Genomic DNA, 19,215 nt, shown 5'->3' with positions numbered 1-19,215 from the left:
ACACTCCAGTGAGGACCTACAGGTATGTGCCTGCTGGCATGTCCCTAACGTGCAGCCCTGGGTCAGGCCCAGAGCTGGAGCTGAATACACAGTGAACACGAGAAGCCTTCCCTTCCGGCTACAACCGAACCCTGCAGGGACGCAGCAAGAGGATACATTCCTTTGCAAACAAGGTGCCTACACACAGGACTTAAGAATGTTCCTGGGAGAAGGCAGGGCTTCTCCCAGTCTGGTATCAAAGGCAAGCAAGTGCTGGGAGGGGAAAGAAGGGACAGAAGCCCAGGTGGAAAGAGGAATTGCATTTATTGATTGATGAATAAGGTAAACAATCACTAAGCCTGGGCCAGGCTGCCCTGTGCTGCTCCCTGCCTGGGCTGGTGCCTGCCCAGAGAGGCAGAGGCCATTTTTCCCAGTCACTGCCGGGAAGAAGCCAGTGCAGGGGCCCACGCGCAGGTGCTCTGTCCAGCTGCACTACCTCGTTGGGCGGCCTTGGCCCGGGCCAGAGATCAGTCCTGGGTCTCATCCCATCATTTTCTGTTGGCCTGGGCCTCAGGCACATGCCTCCCAGAGCCTCCAGTGTGCCTGCCCGCCTGCCCAACCCCGTGGGACAGGATGAGCAGGGTGTGGGGAGAGAAGGGTGGAGGAGAGCCTGGCTTGGGACTGGGGAGGAAGTCACAGCGAGGCAGATGTGAACATGAGCCAAGGGTGACGCACGGGGCAGCTGGGCCGGCGGAGCTTATGGGCTCAGATGATGTTGTGCTCGTGGACCTTCTCTCCCAAGTGAAAGCGGTTGAAGAGGAAGGGGCTCAGGTTGATCGTCTGGAAGTTGCCGTGCAGCACCATCTCTGCCACAGCTCGCCCCACAGCAGGGGCCTGCTGGAGCCCATGGCCACTGAAGCCCGTGGCAAAGTACATGTTGACAACGAGAGGGTGGGGACCCACCACGCCATTCTGGTCAAAGGTGTTGTAGTCGTAATAGCCAGCCCAGGCACTCCGAACCTGCGGGCGGACAGGACACGGGGGTTCCCAGGAAGGTGCCAACACACACCACCCTCACTCCTGCTCAGGGCAAAACCCCAGACCACCAGTCCTTAGCAGTTGTGAGGGGGAGGGCGTGTGGCAGTGGACAGGCTTTCTAAGGGGACTTTGGTGCTCCAGGCCTCATCTGCCTCCTAGTTACCTTCAGAGACTCAAAGGCCGGGACCCTCTGGGCCAAAGGGGGCCACACCTTGTCCTGGAAGAATTCGTGGTCCACTTCCAGGTTCTCTGGGTCCGGTTCCTCCTCCTTCGGTGAGAGGTGGGGACATGGCTTATACAGCCTGGGACACAAGGGCGGGCCCAGACCTCACTGACCTTCCTTTACTCAATCCCCTCAGTAGGTAGGGAACAGGGAGGAAAGATCCCAGTTCAAAACCAGAGGGGCTGGAGCATTATTAACACCGCTGGGCCCTCCAAAGAGCCTGACTGACTCATTCACACTCCCTTTTCTTTTCTCTCTCTCTCTCTTTTTAAAAGATTTTATTTATTCATCTGACAGAGAGACAGAGAGAGAAGGAATACAAGCAGGGGGAGTGGGAGAGGGAGAAGCAGGCTTCCCACTGAGCAGGGAGCCTGATGTGGGGCTCGGCTCGATCCTAGAACCCTGGGATCATGACCTGAGCCAAAGGCAGACACTTAATGACGGAGCCACCCAGGCGCCCCTTCTTTTTTTAAAAAGATTTTATTTATTATTTATTTGAGAGACAGAAAGAACAAGCATGGGGAGAGTAAGAAGCAGGCTCTCTAACCCAGTATGGGGCTCGACCTCACGACCCTGGGATCATGATGGGAGCTGAAGGCAGAGGCTTAACTGACTGAGCCACCCAGGTGTCCCAAAGCCTGACTCTTTAACGGCAGTCGGCCTACATCTCCCGTCCAGCACCCCAACCCTGCTTAGCTTACCTCAGTGGGGCTACAGCCGCCCAGATAGTTGTTGCCTAATCCTTCTCGGCGGAAATAGGCTCCGCTGGCATCTATGACAAACGGGGTCTCCAGGCCCGGCCCCTGGGGACAGTTCCACAAGTACACATACCTGCCATGACCGCTGGGTTAGGAGATGGTGGGAAGAGCAGCCCCCCTCCTTCCTACTGCATTTCACAAACTCTTAAACACTGATTCTGTCCCTCTCTCACCAATCTCCTCAGCTGCCCCAAGGGGCGTCACCTTTTCCGCGGCTCCACAGGTAGCTTGGTGCCCTGCAGGGTGCCAGGTGGCCCCTTCCCGACACCAGCCAGTTCTGCGATCTGGCCGGACCAAGCGCCTGCCGCGTTGATCACGATGGCACACTCCACGGGCTGGTACTCCAGGCTGTGGTCTATCTTCACCTGCAGGCAGCAGAGTGGGAGGGGAGGGAGGGCCTGGCCCACACACTGGGCACCATGGGCCTTAGTTTATCCAGAGCAGAAGTGGGCAGAAGATGATCCAGACCACAGTTGTTACCTTTCTCACCCCCCCACTTTGGTAAGGGAGATGCACAGGCTGGGAACTTACGTGAACTTCGTGGACCCTTTTCAAAGTCACCTCTTCCCCACTTGGGGTCTTTGCGTGGTTAGATGAAGAGACAAAACCTGCAGGAAAAAGAAAAAAAAAGAACTCCTGAAGCCTGAAGAAGACGAGATTGGGATTCCCCGGGCTTCAGGAGGAAAGCAAGCTGGAAGGCTGGGGCTTTTTCCCACAGAGATGGGATAACTAGGATGAACTTGGCCGCACACAGGACAGGAGCGTGCTGAGACCTTCAAGCACATCGTAAGTCAAGCAGAGAAATTGAGTTAGGACCTGGAGTCAGGATAGCCAGGACCAGCCCTCAGGAAGAACCTCCCCTTTCCCCCCAACTCTTCTTTAGCCTGTGAGTGAAGGTAAGTCCCTGTCCACGCCTGCGCCCTGGCTGACCGAGGTAAGATGCATGGGATCTCAGACTCACGTGTCACCTCTCCCTGGCAGAAGAGGACCCCCATGGACTGGACCTTTCGCCGAAGCCCCTGGAGCAGAGACCAGGGGTCAAACCAACCTTCATGCTCCATCCCTGTGATGAGCAAGAGGACTCAGGAGATAGGATTCGGACCCTTCTCTCCTACTGGATTGCCCACACCCCTGACTCCTCTTTAGGGCTAAGCCAGGAAAAGTCATGTTGCCCAAGGGCACCAGAGGCAAATCCTGTGGAAGGACAGAGAGCTAGCATGGCCTGGCAGGGAGACTGCTGGCCAGGGGGAAGCACTGCTTCTCGACGTAGCTGAGACTCCCGACCTGAGGCTCCCCTGACCCGAGCCCCTCTGCACTGCAAGCAAGCCTCACCATAGGATGCCAACGCCACGCCCTCTGGGTTTATCCAGGGAAATTTGTTCCGCAGCTGCTCAGGAGACATCAGGCAGACCTTGGCTCCTTCCTGCCTGAGAGAAATGCGTGGCTGTGTGCATGTGTGTGAGAGGGGTGGTGTGCACAGCAGGAGAAGCAGGGACCCCAACTCCACAAGTAGGGATCCTGCCTCATTTGGGTCACTTCTTTGCCCCAAACCACCCAAGTTTTCCTCCTTGCTGAGTGTGTCAAGACCAAGCCTCCCAGTCATGGCTCTTCGGCACCTGATACCGCTTTCCCTTCCTACACCCTGCTATCTCTTGGCCACACTAACTCCCCTGCCATCCCCTAACTATTCCGTGGCCTTTCACAACAGAGCAGGTCCCTTGGCTCTCTCCCCTTCTGCCCGGAATGGCCTTCCTGTCCACTTTCCAGTACAGTCTGATCCACCTGCACAACGATCTCCTATGGGACACTGTCCCCCAAAGAGAGCAACACAGATCCTAAAAGAACACACTCACAAGCCAGGCTGCCTAGTTCGAATCCCAGTGCCACCACTGACTGGCACTGTTTGCCTCAGTTTACCCACATGTAAAATGGGGATGTTTGGGGTGGCTACATGAGTAAATGCTGCATCTGGGATAATACCGCCTGTCCCTTGGTAGACTCGCAAGTCTACTTGTTAAACATACACATTCTTGACCGACCAGGAGACTCACTCAGGCGAGGGGCCGCCCAAACCGGCTGGCCGCCTGCATTTTTATATGTGAGCCACACTTGTTTGTTCCAATTTTTGTCCATGTTTTGCCTATGGCTGCTTTTGTTTCAACTGCAGAGTTGCGTGACAGCCACAGAGACCATAGGACCCCAAAAGCCTAACACATTGATGGTCTGGCCCTTCTGGGAAAAGTATGCAGGTTCCTGGCCCCTTTCCTAGAGGTTCTGGCTTATCAGATGTGGGATGTTCCGGGTGGTTCTTAGGATGTGGCAAATTTAGGAACCACCACAGCAGCGTGCCGTCCACATCTGTGTGACAGCCCAGGGTACCAGAGGTGTCGTGTGTGTTACCCGACAGACTGAGCTTCCGCATGGTCGGGACCTGTCTTGACAACCTGCCTGCCCGGTATCCTGACTCGGTGTCGGAGCTGTGCTGGGTACACAGCTGAGGAGCAGCCGATGGTCGGGCCAGGCACCCACCTCTGCACCCGCACGTTGCTCTCCAGGACTGCCGCCCCCTTTTCCGAAGCCAGCAAGAGATAACCCGAGGGGTTGAACTGGATGTCCAGGGGAGGGTCGTCAACCACAGCTAGGTACTCCTATATGCAAAGAAGAAAAAAACTCTTTAGGAGGAGCTGATTTAAAGATAGGAGGGAGGACTCTCCTGGCTTCCTCACCAACAGCGTCCGAGACTTAGAGAAGCCCTTCTCCTCTGGGTACCGCCACTGGGGACAGAACTAGAGATTCCAACTCCTACTTGCCCGAACTGCTTCTGCTCCCTGATTCCCCTGGCCAGCTGGGCGGCTCCTCTCTCTGGGCTAAAGGACTGGTCACCACCCCAACCTCCAGATGTCTTTGCACGTACATTGATGTTCCGCAGAAAATCAATTGAAAAGAGGGAGAGCTGGATGTTCTCAGGCACCGAGAACTGCTGCCGAATCCCACCCACAGACAGCACAGTGGAGGCCTGGGAATACTGTGGAAAGAGCAAAGTCGCTGAGGGAGGCCAGTATCCTGTCACATGTGGGCAGAATCCTGCAACAGAAGCACCTACAAGTTGAGGGAAGTCTTACTGGCAAGTTTATAATGTTTTTTTAAAAAATTATTTTATTTATTTATTGGAGAGAGGAGAGCAAGAGGGAGCAGCAGACTCCCTGCTGAGCAGGAAGCCCGACTTGAGGCTTGATCCCAGGACCCCAAGATCATGACCTGAGCCAAAGGCAGATTCTTAACCGACTGAGCCCCCCAGGTGCCCAATAAAGATTCTATTGTAAGCTTATAATCTAAGAGAAGCTGAGGTAGATACACCCATATGCAAGGCCACCAGCACCCAAAGAAGACAATAGTTATTAAAGTCCGTCTTAGCAGGAAAAAATAAAACAAGATGGGATCAGGAGGGAGACAAATCATAAGAGAATCTTAATCTCACAAAACAAACTGAGGCTTGCCTGGGGGAGGGGGGGAGGGAGAGGGTGGCTGGATTATGGACATTGGGGAGGGTATGTGCTATGGTGAGTGCTGCAAAGTATATAAACCTGGTGATTCACAGACCTGTACCCCTGGGGCTAATAATACATCATATGTTAATAAAAAATTAAAAGTAAAAATAAATAAATAAACAAATATAGTCCTTCTTAGCAGATGTGCAGAGCAGATAGAGTTGGTCAAGTAAAAGGGCTGGGCATTGTGGCACAAAATGGGAATGGCCCGGAAGTCTAAGGGCAGGAGATTAGCATTTCATCTGCCTACTGGAAAATAGAAGGATATGACTGAACTAGCAAGATTTGTGGTTAACTAGCTGTGGCTAAAATAGGAACAACGAGGGGTGCCTGGGTGGCTCAGTTGGTTAGGCAACTGCCTTCAGCTCAGGTCATGACCCAGGGTCTTGGGATCGACCCCACATTGGTCTCTCTGCTCTGTGGGGAGTCTGTTTCTCTCTTCTCCCTCTCCTACTGCCCCTCCCCCCCATGCTGTCTCTCTCTAATAAATAAATAAAATCTTAGAAAATAAAATAGAACAACTGTGCAAAGCCTCAGAAGTAATAGAACCTTGGGGTGTCTGGGTGGCTCAGTGGGTTAAGCCTCTGCCTTCAGCTCAGGTTATGATCTCAGGGTCCTGGGAACGAGCCCTGCCTCAGGCTCTCTGCTCGGCAGGGAGCCTGCTTCCCCCTCCTTCTGCCTGCCTCTCTGCCTACTTGCAAGCTCTCTCTCTCTGTCAAATAAATAAATAAATAAATAAAATCTTAAAAAAAAACACACACACACAAAACAAAACAAGTAATAGAACCTAGAAGGTTCTATTTGTATTTGTTTGTATTTGTTACAGCTGGAATACAGTCTCCCTTAGTCAGACCTCTGGCACCCAGAGGATCCCCCATTGTAAAATTTGCTTTTTCTTTTTTTTAAAAAATGAATTGAAACCTGAGTTTTATTTTTATAATTTTTATTAACATATAATGTATTATTTGCCCCAGGGTTACAGGTCTGTGAATCATCAGGCTTACATAATTCACAGCACTCACCATAGCACATACCTCCCCAGTGTCCATAACCCAACCTCCCCCTAGGAAACCTTCAGTTTGTTTTGTGAGATTAAGATTCTCTTATGGTATGTCTCCTTCTTGATTCCAACTTGTTCCATTTTTTCCTTCTCTACTCCCCAAAACCCCTCCACCCTGCCTCTCAAATTCCTCCTATCAGAGAGATCATATGATAATTGTCTTTCTCTGATTATTTCACTCAGCATAATACCCTCTAGTTCCATCCACATAAATCTGCTTTTAAAAGCAAAAACCTTACTGCCAAAGTCTCTAATTTGAGGGAGGAATCACTGGGATGATTTCTCAACAAGAACCAAAGTACAGTCCCTTGGGACTTTGGACCTCCGAAGACTGAAGTCGTTCCTCCCCTCAGCCCCCCTGGCCCTTTAATAAAACATGAGTCCATGCCCCACTCATGCCGCCGCCCTCCCCCAGACCTCACCGTGTGGTCCCGTTCCACCACCAGCACCCGAATAGCACCCCGTGGCCTCTCCAACCTCTTCAGCCAGTAGGCCACAGACAGGCCCATCACCCCACCCCCCACAATCACCACATCCGAGTGTTCGGGGGGCAGGTAGCTGGTGTCGTGAAGTTGAGTCCAGGCTCCTCCGGGAAGGACTGACTGGATCTTCTTCTTAATCTCGGACATCTTTCCATTCCAATCTGTGGGACGCAGTTATGGTGAGAAGGCCATTCATGCTCTTTCCTGGTGGTAAGGGGTTGAAGGCTCGGCGCAGGAAAAGGTGGCTAAGAGGTCTCTGAGCTGGCTGTCCCCATGGTCATGCCTTCTAATAAGGTCAACTCACACCCAGCAGTATCTGTAGGTTAACTATATGGTCTGTATGCATTTGGCTCTCTGCCTTCTCATGCATCATGCCCAGCAATGCGAGATTCAATCTCTTTTTTTTTTTTTTTTCAAGATTTTGTTTATTCATTTGACAGAGAGGCAGGCAGAGAGAGAAGGGGAAGCAGGCTCGCTGCTGAGCAGAAAGCCCGATGTGGGGCTCGATCCCAGGACCCTGGAATCATGAACTGAGCCCAAGGCAGAGGCTTTAACCCATTGAGCCACCCAAGTGCCCCGAGATTCAACTTCTTAAAATGCACACTCTGTCCTCTCTCCCTAGGCCAGGTGACTTATGCATGTCCAGCGCCTGTGCACACTGCTCTTTCCTCTGAGCCCCAGGCTCCTGTGTTCAACTGCACTGTCCTCTCCTCTTGGATGTTCCAGGCTCCTGGACCCATAGGTCCTGACACACCCCAAGCTGCAGTGCCCTCTGAAGCACGATACTCTGAATGGCATCTTATCCTGGACATCCATCACTACTAGCAAAGCTACATTCATGTCCTATCTATTGTCAAGTCCTGATGGCTTTGCCTCCTAAATATCTCCCCAATCTGTCCCCTCTCTTTTCCCATCTCTGCTACCCAACCCTAGACCAAACCACCATAAGCTCTTGCCTAGATTAATGAAAAGCCGCCTAATTGTTTCCACTAATTCCCCTCTTGCCGACTCAATTCTTCTGCATCATAGCTAGAATATTTCCCAAGCACTAATTTAATCACATACTGTCTTGCTTAAAACCTTCCAGTGGCTTTTCATTACTCCAAGAATAGAAGTCCAAAATCTTCAACATGGCCTATGAGACACTGAACAGTCTGACTCCTGTTTTCCTTATTCTCTCCCTACTCTCCCACTCCAGCCCCTTCCACACCTTGGTGGTGCTTTATTTCTTCCCATCACAGGGAACCTACACAGGGGTTCTTCTGTTTTGAAATTCTGTCCACTTCTTTGCCATTAACACCTTGCTTCCTTTCCTTTTCAGTTTAGTTATCTTCTCAGGAAAGGCTTTCCTGACCCCATACACTATCAAAATCTCCTGTCACGCTGCCACATTACCTCATGCAAGACATTCGCAATTTTGAGTTTATTTGTGATTGCTTCATACTGTACCATGCCTTCCTTCTTCAGCAATGAATCTCCAGCCTAGCACTGAACCTGGCACATCGTGTAAGTGCCTTGAATAAATGAATCCTTTTGTCCTTTGTAACTCACAAATCTCCACATCTTTTCACAGACTCCAATACAAAGTCTGAACTCTGCTCAGCAATGTTCAAGTATCTCCTTGATCTGGGCTTACCTTCCTTGTCCACACTACATTTCCTATTGCTACACAAACGCTCCTTTTACATGGCTTTTGCTAGTTCCTTGCACCAAACGAACACTTCTCTTCTCCTAACTTTTGCTCAGTTCTCCAGAACTTGGAACACACACCGTCCTTGAATCAGTAAACAGTATCCTTCAAGGCTGATCTCTGTTCCCACCACCAGTGCAGAGCATTTGTCCGAGTTGGGTTCTATCCAGTCTCGAACCTTTCCAGCTACACTCCAGCCACCTCCACAGGACATATGCTCTGTCCTCTTTCCCTTCTTTCCTCCTTAACAGCCACATACTAAGCACAGCATCTGCAGGCTAGCTGCACATTTGTCTGTGCAACCAGTCAGTCAGCCTGGCTCTCTGCTATTCTGATGGTAATTTGAGGCTTAGAACGATCAGACATTCGTCACCTGAGATGGGAATCCTTGGGATCCATATATCTGCTCAGGCTTTAAAAGATCCGGCTAGCAAGCTTACCCCCTCTCCCAGCCGACCAACTGTCTTTACACTGTGGCCCGGGTCCCGAGTTTTGAAGGTCACAAAGCTGGAGACTGGGGCTACCCAAGAACCACGATACCCTCCGCTGATCTCAGCTTTACCCAGAGTGGAGCCTCCTCTGTGTGTGCCTAGACCCCGGACCAAGACGTCCCGGCCCAAGGCAAACTGCAACGACCTTCGCAGCATGGCCACTCTACGCGCGGTACCTTTGAGACACGGACCGCACCTCCTCCCTACGCCGTGCCTGCCCCGCGGTCACCGCCCCACGCCGAAGGCCGTTCAGACGAGCGCGCCCATTGGCCAGCGGCCCTTTCGGGCCCCGCCCCTAAGCACTATAGGCTGCCGACTCCGATAACCCCGCCCAGACCCGCCCCCACCCGCCATTGGCGAGTACGGCGTCTACGGCAGTGCTGCGCGCCCTCGGGCGGAGGCGGAGGGAGAACGCGACGCCTCTGAGCGGAAGTGCGGCTGAGCCGGTTTCCGGGGCCGCTGGTGTGACGTGTCCCGCGCTTGGCGCAGCAGGAAGCGGCGGCGATCGCGGCCTGAGTTCCCGGTGCCGGCCCCGGCTCCTCTCCCGCTGCCGCCATGCTCGACTTCTTCACCATTTTCTCCAAGGGCGGGCTTGTGCTCTGGTGCTTCCAGGGAGTGAGCGACTCTTGCACCGGGCCCGTTAATGCGTTGATTCGTTCTGTGCTGCTGCAGGTATCGCTCCCCGCGGGATCAGAACTCGGCTCGGCCCACTGACCCGGTCCATAGCCCCTTCAACTGATCTCACACCTCCCTTCCACCTCTCTCCGGCTATCCCGGACTGGCCACTCACTCGTTGCCAGTACTCCGCTTCTTTCTTCTGCCCCCATCAGACCATCCCGCAACTTTGCGACGCCCCCCTCCCCTCCGTTTCTGGGACTCTAGCTGAATTCCGGCGCTTCTTGAGAATTCCCATAGTTCCCTGCATTTACCGCCCCCCCCCCCCCAGCAGCTTGATTTTCTGTTTCGAAGGCTGGGTGTGATAATGGAAAAATTAAAAACTGTAAATAGCGTACAGCTGCTAGTAAATCTGATTGTATCATTAAGTCCCTTCTTGCCTTCCCACTAACCTCTTTTCCTCTTCCCCCAAACTTAGTACCTCCTTCTCTGCCTGATGGGATGCTAGAGAGCAAGGTCCCAACAGCCTCTTGTCCTGGGAACATGTCTGACTTTGGGGGGAGTGTCTATTTTTTTCCCAAAGGTAATCCTTCTAGGGTCCAAGTCTGGGTTTTCTGGGTAATCCGAACTTGAGACATACACCCTCCCCTTTTTTTCCCCAGGAAAGGGGAGGTAACAACTCCTTCACCCATGAGGCACTCACACTGAAGTATAAACTGGACAACCAGTTTGAGCTGGTGTTTGTGGTAAGTCGGGTATTTAAGAGGGACAGTATTTACACTTTCAGCATAATCCTAATTATTGAGAACCCTAATTAATTGTACCCAGCGTATATGATGAAGTAACTGAGAAGTCAGAGGGCAGAGAGGGAAACGGAAGACGTTCCTGAGCTCAGTCAGGGAGCTTGGCTGCCCCTCAGGTCAGGGAAACCTGCCAGGCCACTGAGCCAGTCTTAGGAGGCCTGCGTTGAGTTGGCTTGTAAGCAGATCTGTTGGCTCTGTCTCTCTCCCTTAACAGGTTGGTTTTCAGAAGATTCTAACACTGACGTATGTAGACAAATTGATAGATGATGTGCACCGGCTGTTTCGGGACAAATACCGTACAGAGATCCAGCAGCGAAGTGCTTTAAGTCTATTGAATGGCACTTTTGATTTCCAAAATGACTTCCTGCGTCTTCTTCGGTGAGAGGCCACCCCTCTGCAGAATTGATTTCCGTGACCTGATGAGCTTTCTTCTTTCCTGAGGGTGGTTCAAGGGTAGTAAATAGTATTGAAACACACTCTTGAATTTGCTGCCCAGTTCTAATTGACCTCTTGGTGTGAGGACTTTGATCATTCTCTTCTCTCTAGTGAAGCAGAGGAGAGCAGTAAGATCCGTGCTCCCACTACCATGAAGAAATTTGAAGATTCTGAAAAGGCCAAGAAGCCTGTGAGGTCCATGATTGAGACACGGGGTGAAAAGCCCAAGGAAAAAGCAAAGAACAGCAAAAAAAAGGGGGCCAAGAAGGAGAGTGAGTTTGAGCTCCTTGGACATACAGGGGCATGAAAAGTTAACATGGCAGTAAGGACTGAAGTTGTTCCCTGTCTTTCCCCTTGTCATTGCTTGTCTCCCTTGCTCAGTGCCCATCACACTGTCATCCCCAGTCCTTGTCATCCCCAAGATGTTTGCGCCTAGTTTACTCTTAATAATTTGGAAAATAGTCATTGGGGTTTGGAAGACTATTTCCCATTGTTGGAATTTGGTCGTTTTTCTCCAGTGAGTTTTCTCCTAACAGGTTCTGATGGTCCTTTGGCTACCAGCAAAGCAGTTCCTGCCGAAAAGTCAGGTCTCGCAGTGGGGCCTGAGAATGGGGTAGAACTTTCCAAAGAGGAGCTAATACGCAGGAAGCGAGAGGAGTTCATTCAGAAGCATGGGAGAGGTCTGGAGAAGTCCAGGTCAGCATTCTAAATTTCATCATAAATACTGTTCCCTAGCTATGTTGGGGACAAGGGAACTTGTCTCTGGCTCTTGGGTGGATGATTCCTCTCCTACTTCACCGTAACCCTTTGTGCGTAACCCTTTACAGCAAGTCCATGAAATCCGATGCTCCAAAGGAGAAGGGCAAAAAAGCACCCCGAGTGTGGGCGCTGGGTGGCTGTGCTAACAAGGAAATCCTGGATTATAGCACTCCTACCACCAACGGAGCCCCAGAGGATGCCCCACCTGAGGACATCAGCTTGGTAAGAGGCATGGGCCAGTGTGGGTTACCATTAATAAGAAGTTAGGGAGAAGGTAGAGACTAGGAGGGCAGTACCTTTGGTTTCTATGAATGAAGGGATGGGTCATATCTGGAGTTTTCCAAATCAGAGGTGGAGGAATGGGGACAGGGTAAATCTCCGGCTTCTTTTCCCTCAGCCCTCAGTGTTCCTGATCCCATCTTGTTCCTTTCTCTCTACCCTCCAGATTCGAGGGACTGGGCCTGGGGGGCAGCTTCAGGATCTGGACTGCAGCAGCTCAGATGATGAAGTGGCCGCTCAAAACACCACCAAACCCAGGTAGGGGAATATCGGGGTGGGTGCTACGGGTGGCTCCAGGACGGATGAGGCTTGACTCCTGCCCGCTAGCGTCATACTTACCTATAATCTGTGCCTACAGTGCTACCAAGGGAACTCTGGGTGGCATGTTCGGGATGCTGAAGGGCCTTGTGGGGTCCAAGAGCTTGAGTCGTGAAGACATGGAGTCCGTGCTGGATAAGATGCGTGATCATCTCATTGGTAAGTTTTGAGAACAGGGGGACTCACGGTTATGGGACAGGTGGTGGAGAAGGGAACCACCCCGAGTTCTCTTCTGTACCATAGGGTTGGTTACTATTGACTTGGTGCTCATACATCTGTCCCTGTCTCTCTAGCTAAGAATGTGGCAGCAGACATTGCAGTCCAGCTCTGTGAATCTGTGGCCAACAAGTTGGAAGGGAAGGTGATGGGGACATTCAGCAGTAAGTAGCTCTCTAAACCGGGAAGGGCTCAAGGCATTGTGTGCACCAGCCAGTTCAGCGCGTTGATCTCCATTCATACTAGGTGTGTGGCTTGGGGCAAACTCCTTTCCCGCTAAATGTCTGTTGCATAACTTAGACCTGAAGAGTTGTGAGAACTAAAGGAGTTAACACTCGTACAGTGCTTGGAACGCTGTCACATGTGGTGCGGATTCCTGGGACAAGAGCCTTTGGGTTCTCCAGATCTCAGCTTCATGGGGTGCAGGGGGTTCCTGCGAGTGCATTCCTTGGGTTTCACAGACCCACCACCCCCTTCTAGCGGTGACGTCCACGGTAAAGCAAGCCCTCCAAGAGTCCCTGGTGCAGATTCTGCAGCCACAGCGTCGCGTAGACATGCTCCGGGATATTATGGATGCCCAGCGTCATCAGCGCCCTTACGTTGTTACCTTCTGTGGTGTTAATGGAGTGGGGAAGTCTACTAATCTTGCCAAGGTCAGTATAGCTCCCCACCTGTCTCAGACATCCTTTCTTCACACTCCAGGTCTTAGTGACTCTGGTTCTAGGGCATTTTTTTTTTTTTTTTTTTTTTGCTGCTTTTGCCCAGATTTCCTTCTGGCTGCTAGAAAATGGCTTCAGTGTCCTCATTGCTGCCTGTGACACATTTCGTGCCGGGGCTGTGGAGCAGCTGCGCACACATACCCGGCGCCTGAGTGCCCTGCATCCCCCGGAGAAGCACGGTGGCCGCACTATGGTGCAATTGTTTGAAAAGGGCTACGGCAAGGACGCTGCGGGCATTGCCATGGAAGCGATTGCCTTTGGTATGGTACACAGGAGGGTGGGGGGCTGCTGTGGGCCCCTTTCCCTGGGCATCCCTTGTGATCTGCAGAGGGTCTGGGATCCCCTCCTACCAACTTACTGCTCAGCAGCAAGTCAGGGCGGTGAACTTGCCATATGGAATAGCTAACTGTGGGCAAAACGAATCTCTTCCACCCAAGGAAGCCTCTATTTGCTTTCCTTTATAATGGTGCCATATATTTCCTTGAATGTCTCTGATGGCCAAGCACAGAACAGGTTTTTGCTCACACTACCTTATGACCAGATCTGGAGCCCAAGAAAGCAAATACCTTAAGCTTTTAATATAGCCAGGTTACTACTTGAGAGAAAGGTAGGATGAATAGGACAGCCTAGAAGTTTTGAGTTGACCACTTTTTTTCTCTCTAGCACGTAACCAAGGCTTTGATGTGGTGCTGGTGGACACAGCTGGCCGCATGCAGGACAACGCCCCTCTGATGACTGCCCTGGCTAAGCTCATTACTGTCAACACGCCTGACCTGGTGCTGTTTGTTGGGGAGGCCTTAGTAGGCAATGAGGCTGTGGACCAGCTGGTGAGGGCTAGGGCCTTGTCCTTCTCCCAGCCTCAGCTTTGGCCCGCTGGGTGCTTCTTGTACTTACACCTTGTTTCTCCCTTACAAGGTCAAGTTCAACAGAGCCTTGGCTGACCATTCTATGGCTCAAACACCTCGGCTCATTGATGGCATTGTCCTTACCAAATTTGATACCATTGATGACAAGGTAAATATGGATGGTGTGGGACAGTGAGATGGGGAGGGGTGTCCTTCACCGGGAGCTGATGCTCTAAGGATATGTTGTTGTCTCCAAAGCTTCCTGTTACAGAAGGGATAGGAAGAAGTGGCCTTGAGGTGATTGTGTGTCCCCTTTCTCCACTTCAGGTGGGAGCTGCTATTTCTATGACCTACATCACAAGCAAACCCATCGTCTTTGTGGGCACTGGCCAGACCTACTGTGACCTACGCAGTCTCAACGCCAAGGCTGTGGTGGCTGCCCTCATGAAGGCTTAATATGTCTCTTGCCCAAAACCAAATCACTGCTTCCCCCCAAAGCCCCTCTTCCTGTAACAAGAATGTGCTTTAGAGTCTGTGAGCGACTTCTCTTCAGTGTAGTACAGAGGCAGAGTGATGGGAACCCTAGGGCTGGCAGCTCCCCTGCCCCACTCCCTGGCAGCCCAGCCTCCACCTGCAGGGAGGGCCTAATCATGTTATAGTCCACTGCCCATCGCTCCCTTCCCTGACGGCCCTCCCCACCTACTCAGGCATTCCCTTCACTCTGCCTACACACTCAGTCTCATTTCAGCTTTGAGCAGTGGTTGGAAGACCCAACACCAGAGCTTTGCTAATTGACACAGTCACAGGGATGTCCGAGCACAAGGAGCAGTCGAGAGACTTCCGGGGCCAGCTCTGGGTTCTCCCTTGGATACATAGCTTTCGGGTCCCTGGGGCCAGGATGGTACCCATCACACTGTGGCAGTGTATGGCCTGTTCTTAATTGCTGCTAATTCTGATGATGACCCCTTCCCCACTCTTTCCTCAAGGCATCATCTAGGCCAGAGTGATTTGTTACAAAATGAACGAAAGGAGTTCCTGCTTCCCTCAAAAATAAAGGGAGCTGAGCTGCAGTGTTGCGTTGGGCTTCTCAGCCTTCCAACTCTTCCCTGCTCCCGGAATCCAGATGTAAGCTTTGCATGTTCCCTTTCCTGGGAGAGAACCAACTGTCAGAAGGGTATACAAGTTGCCCCTCTCCCCCACCCCACTCTTCACCTGAGCGGATCCTGGCTTTTCCTCCTCATCCTCTCTACAGTGCCTGGTAGACAAGTGCTACGTTGAAGAATACAAACCTCTTGTTAAGACTTGTCCTGTAGCTTGGTATTACAGATGTGCTATTAGTGCAATAAGGTGAAGGCTGTCTGCCCAGAGAAATACATAATTTATATATAAGAAAATAAATTTCATAAGTAAATTGCCTTTTATGTCTCGGAGTTATTTTATACAGGATTCAAAACTAAGATCCCACATCACACTGTGCTTCTAGGCCTGAAGGTAAGAAAGGAAACAGAGCGGGAATTGATAATGAATGGTTGTCCAGAGAATGAGATCACCCACTTCAATGTGAAAGAACACAACCCTTAAATTAAGTTACAAAAAGTAGGCTCATTTAGTGCCTTTGCAGGTTTTCTAAAGGGACTCTAAAAGTAGAGCCAGGGCCCTGGGAAGTAAATGAACAAGCTTTTAATACAGCTCAGTTATGTAAAATACTGTACACTGTAAAAGGTCTAGAAAACTAGAGCTTCAAGTCATGTTTTAAAAAAGCCATTAAGCTTAATTGAAAAACCAGGTATAGAGTACAAAACTGCAACAAGGGCCACGGTGACCCCACGGCGTCTAGCTCCCAAGTCCTTCATGCAGGGCTGGAGCCACAGTCAGTGGAGGTGTCACACTGATCTGCTGTGTGGACACAGGCATGTCCAGCGCAGGGGTGGGGGAGGCTCACTGGGCCCCGTTGTCACTTGGGGATTCGTGAACTGGAAGAGGCCGCAGAAGATCAAGAACCAGTGGGCATGAAGGACTGAGCTGGAGCACCCCACCCCCACCTCCAACTCTACCCCCAACCTTCAACCTCTGGGTTTTGGTACTTCCACGGAGCTGTGCTGGGTTCTTATAAGTTTACTTGTTAAATACTCTCCACAGTCGGGCCTGACACCTTGGTCTAATGCTGATGATCTCTCCAGCCCCCTCTCATGTTCTACAATCTGTGGAGAGAAAGAGAATAAAATGAAGTCTCATGAAACACAGTATATGTCCAAAGCTGCAGATACTAAGTCCAACTTAACCCCTCAGGAGACAAAACAACACAGATACTAGGAATCTTGTGATAGACTCCACAGGAAAATACAGAATCCTTAACAGGTAGAAGTCCTTGTTCTCCAAGCTACTAAACAAATCCTAGAAAAACATTTTCTGCCCACAAAGCTGACAAACAGAATAGGAAATAGGATACCTCTTATTTCACTGTGTGCCGCCGAGGAGCCATTCAGCTGACCTTCTCTCACCATCCCTGCTGAACAAAATGCACATCAGTATCAGATATTAGACTGGGAAGTCAAAACTCCTAATACAAAGAAAACCAACCCACCAAAGGGTAATGAAATAACATGGTCAAAGAAGGATGGCATTATTTAGTAATGAGGACATCACAGACCAGAGGATAAGGAGGTGGGGAGAATGAACTGGGTTAGTCTTCAGGTAAGAGGGAAGCAGTAAGGTCTGCGAGTGCACTAACATTGCAAATAAAGCATTAAATGGGCAAAAGTGTGTCTGCTGTTCCTAACTCATTTAGAAGGCCAAATTTAGGTAAAAATCTAGGGATGGAGACAGAGAGCAGCATGCAAGTGAGCAAATTCAACCAAGGAGAAGAGTGAAAAGTAGCAGATGCTCTCACAACACAAAATCAGTTTCAATCTGTGCTGCCCAATATGGTGTTGTTAGCCACATGTGGCTACATAGTTTTACATTAAAACCTTTGTTCCTCAGTCATGCAAACCACATTTCAATGTCCAAAAGCCACATGGGCATTTGGTTATGGTACTGGACAGGGAAGATAATATTTCTATCACTGCAGAAAATTCTACTGGACAGTCCTGGGATAGAAAATAGCATAGGAAAAAGTTTAAAATGAAACACGTGGAAGAAAACAGTCATCAGAAATATGAGCAATTAGAGTATAAATGAATAAAAGCACAGTACTCATACAAACTGGTATTGGTATTCCCCCTCTTAGAAAAGAACTTTAGCAATAGCTATCAACCACTAAAATATTCATGCCCTCTGACCTAGTAATTATACTGAGAACCCATCTGAACGAAATTACTGGCAAAAGGAAAAACTGTAGGGATGAAGATGTAATTCACTGCCAACAGTACTTACAATAGAATAAACTAGAACAAAATTAGAAATTGCCTAACGGGAAAAACTGGGTAAGCTAACATCCACATTGGATTTTTTTTTTAAAGTGATAATGCTATAATACTCTTTTTTAAAAGATTTTATTTACTTATTTGACAGACAGAGATCACAAGTAGGCGGAGAGGCAGGCAGAGAGAGAGGAGGAAGCAGGGTCCCTGCTGAGCAGAAAGCTGGATGCAGAGCTTGATCCCAGGACCCTGGGATTATGACCTGAGCCAAAGGCAGAGGCTTTAACCTGCTGAGCTACCCAGGCGCCTCGTCATCCACATTGGATCATAACACAGTTATTAACACTAGTGGTTATCAAATCAGCCATACAGAAAAATATAGGAGACTGGATCACTGAATAAAAACAGTAACATGACTATGTATACTTTGGTTCACAATTATGAAAAAATGCACAGGAAAAATTGTTAATTGGAAATATACAAAAATAACTACTTGTATTACAATAATGAATTATAAAATTTTTTCCTTTTCCCATTACTTGATTTTTCTGAAATAAATATACTAGAACCTACGGAATCTTTTGAATCCAAGCAACTTTCACTATGCAAAAGCAAGTACACAGCAAGTATGTCAGGAGCCTAGCAAATGTTCAGTGTTAAACAACAACAAAAGACCTCTTACTGCTTACTAGTATGTACCCACAGAGAGTCAAATCATAATCAAGGATGGAGGAGGATAAGCTTTACTTGTTGCTAAATGTTTTTAACCTAAAACTGCTCTGCTAGATTTCAAATCACAAACTCAGCTGACCACTCTACTAAAGCCCCCTGGCCATACTGAAAATCCTTCATTTTTAAAAGTTCAGAATATTCAACTGAAAGATAAAGGACTCTGGGAAAAACCACTTTGGGAGGAAGACCAGGTAGCTAATAAAAGAATCTGTGACATTCTGTAATATCTTTTTTTTTTTTTTTAAAGATTCTATTTATTTGAGAGAGAGAGAGAGAGCAGGAGCAGGGGGAGTGGCAGGCAGAGGGAGATGAGGAAGCAGGCTCCCCACTGAACAGGAAGCCCGATGCAGGGCTTGACCCCAGGACCCTAGGGTCATGACCTGAGCCAAAAGCAGAAACACTTAGGTGCCCCTCTATAATACTTCTGATAATTTTTGTCAAGAGAAGATTTCGTTTAACAAGAACAGCTGTCCAGGGGGGTTTTATTATTGTTTTTAATTTTAGCATCTTTCCTGGGCAGAAGATCTCAGAATGCAGATCAAAAGAAATATGTAGAGCTTGGTAGGTACCTCTTGTTTAATGACAACAGAATATGCACAATGGAAAAGCCTACTCAAAGTCCTAAGTGTGGGCCAGCTGCAGAAGAATCTGAAACACTGCAGGCCAGCAGAAAACGCATCCCTAAGAAGAGCAAATTATTTTCACAAAAGAGAAAAACCCAAAGGTTTGTCTTTTGAAAGTGTTTTCTAAAAACCATATAAATACTAGAGAAGAACATAGGCAGTATCCTTTTCAACATCAGCTGTAACAACTTTTTTCTAGATAGCTCTCCTGAGGCAAGGAAAACAAAAGCAAAAATAAGA

The 19,215-nt window shown here is 49.7% G+C and overlaps 3 protein-coding genes across 25 annotated transcripts in view; 1 reads left to right on the top strand and 2 right to left on the bottom strand.

The window, feature by feature from the left end:
* Positions 1-290: 290 nt before the first annotated feature.
* Positions 291-9,519, bottom strand: FOXRED1 (FAD dependent oxidoreductase domain containing 1). 12 transcript variants are annotated; one of them, XM_082683887.1, is made up of 11 exons: positions 9,446-9,519; positions 7,029-7,292; positions 4,913-5,023; positions 4,528-4,646; positions 3,331-3,425; positions 2,960-3,061; positions 2,530-2,606; positions 2,203-2,363; positions 1,942-2,071; positions 1,181-1,285; positions 291-999 (listed from the first exon to the last, which is right to left on the bottom strand). In XM_082683887.1, the coding sequence occupies exons 2-11, from the start codon at positions 7,233-7,235 to the stop codon at positions 745-747; spliced, it is 1,362 nt and encodes a 453-aa protein (XP_082540013.1). In that variant the 5' UTR covers positions 7,236-7,292; positions 9,446-9,519; the 3' UTR covers positions 291-744. The 12 variants fall into 12 exon arrangements, with proteins under 12 accessions (XP_082540013.1, XP_082540008.1, XP_082540019.1 ...); XM_082683882.1 differs by having other exon boundaries at positions 7,029-7,249; positions 9,341-9,511; XM_082683893.1 differs by having other exon boundaries at positions 3,331-3,421; positions 9,446-9,504.
* A 98-nt stretch (positions 9,520-9,617) lies between these two features.
* On the top strand, positions 9,618-15,674 carry SRPRA (SRP receptor subunit alpha). The gene is made up of 14 exons (XM_082683873.1): positions 9,618-9,941; positions 10,547-10,630; positions 10,902-11,065; positions 11,234-11,394; positions 11,659-11,818; positions 11,950-12,103; positions 12,327-12,418; positions 12,519-12,637; positions 12,772-12,858; positions 13,175-13,347; positions 13,460-13,673; positions 14,077-14,240; positions 14,329-14,427; positions 14,586-15,674. The coding sequence occupies exons 1-14, from the start codon at positions 9,825-9,827 to the stop codon at positions 14,712-14,714; spliced, it is 1,917 nt and encodes a 638-aa protein (XP_082539999.1). The 5' UTR covers positions 9,618-9,824; the 3' UTR covers positions 14,715-15,674.
* A 249-nt stretch (positions 15,675-15,923) lies between these two features.
* FAM118B (family with sequence similarity 118 member B) overlaps positions 15,924-19,215 on the bottom strand; it is a 50,467-nt gene continuing 47,175 nt past the window's right edge. For 7 of the 12 annotated variants that reach the window (XM_082683909.1, XM_082683901.1, XM_082683908.1 and 4 more), the window contains 2 exons: positions 16,708-16,764; positions 15,924-16,459 (listed from right to left, as the gene is read on the bottom strand). In XM_082683909.1, the coding sequence (XP_082540035.1) occupies positions 16,446-16,459; positions 16,708-16,764 (71 nt within the window). In that variant the 3' untranslated portion in view covers positions 15,924-16,445. Of the gene's footprint in view, positions 16,460-16,707; positions 16,768-19,215 lie in introns of all 12 variants that reach the window. The other 5 variants (XM_082683904.1, XM_082683906.1, XM_082683900.1 and 2 more) reach the window with 1 other exon arrangement.

This window comes from Mustela nivalis (genome assembly GCF_964662115.1).
Source record: "Mustela nivalis genome assembly, chromosome: 9".
Classification (NCBI taxonomy): Eukaryota; Metazoa; Chordata; class Mammalia; order Carnivora; family Mustelidae; genus Mustela; species Mustela nivalis.
The sequence above is the reverse complement of the archived record's forward strand: the minus strand, read 5'-3'. Positions and strand labels throughout refer to the sequence as shown.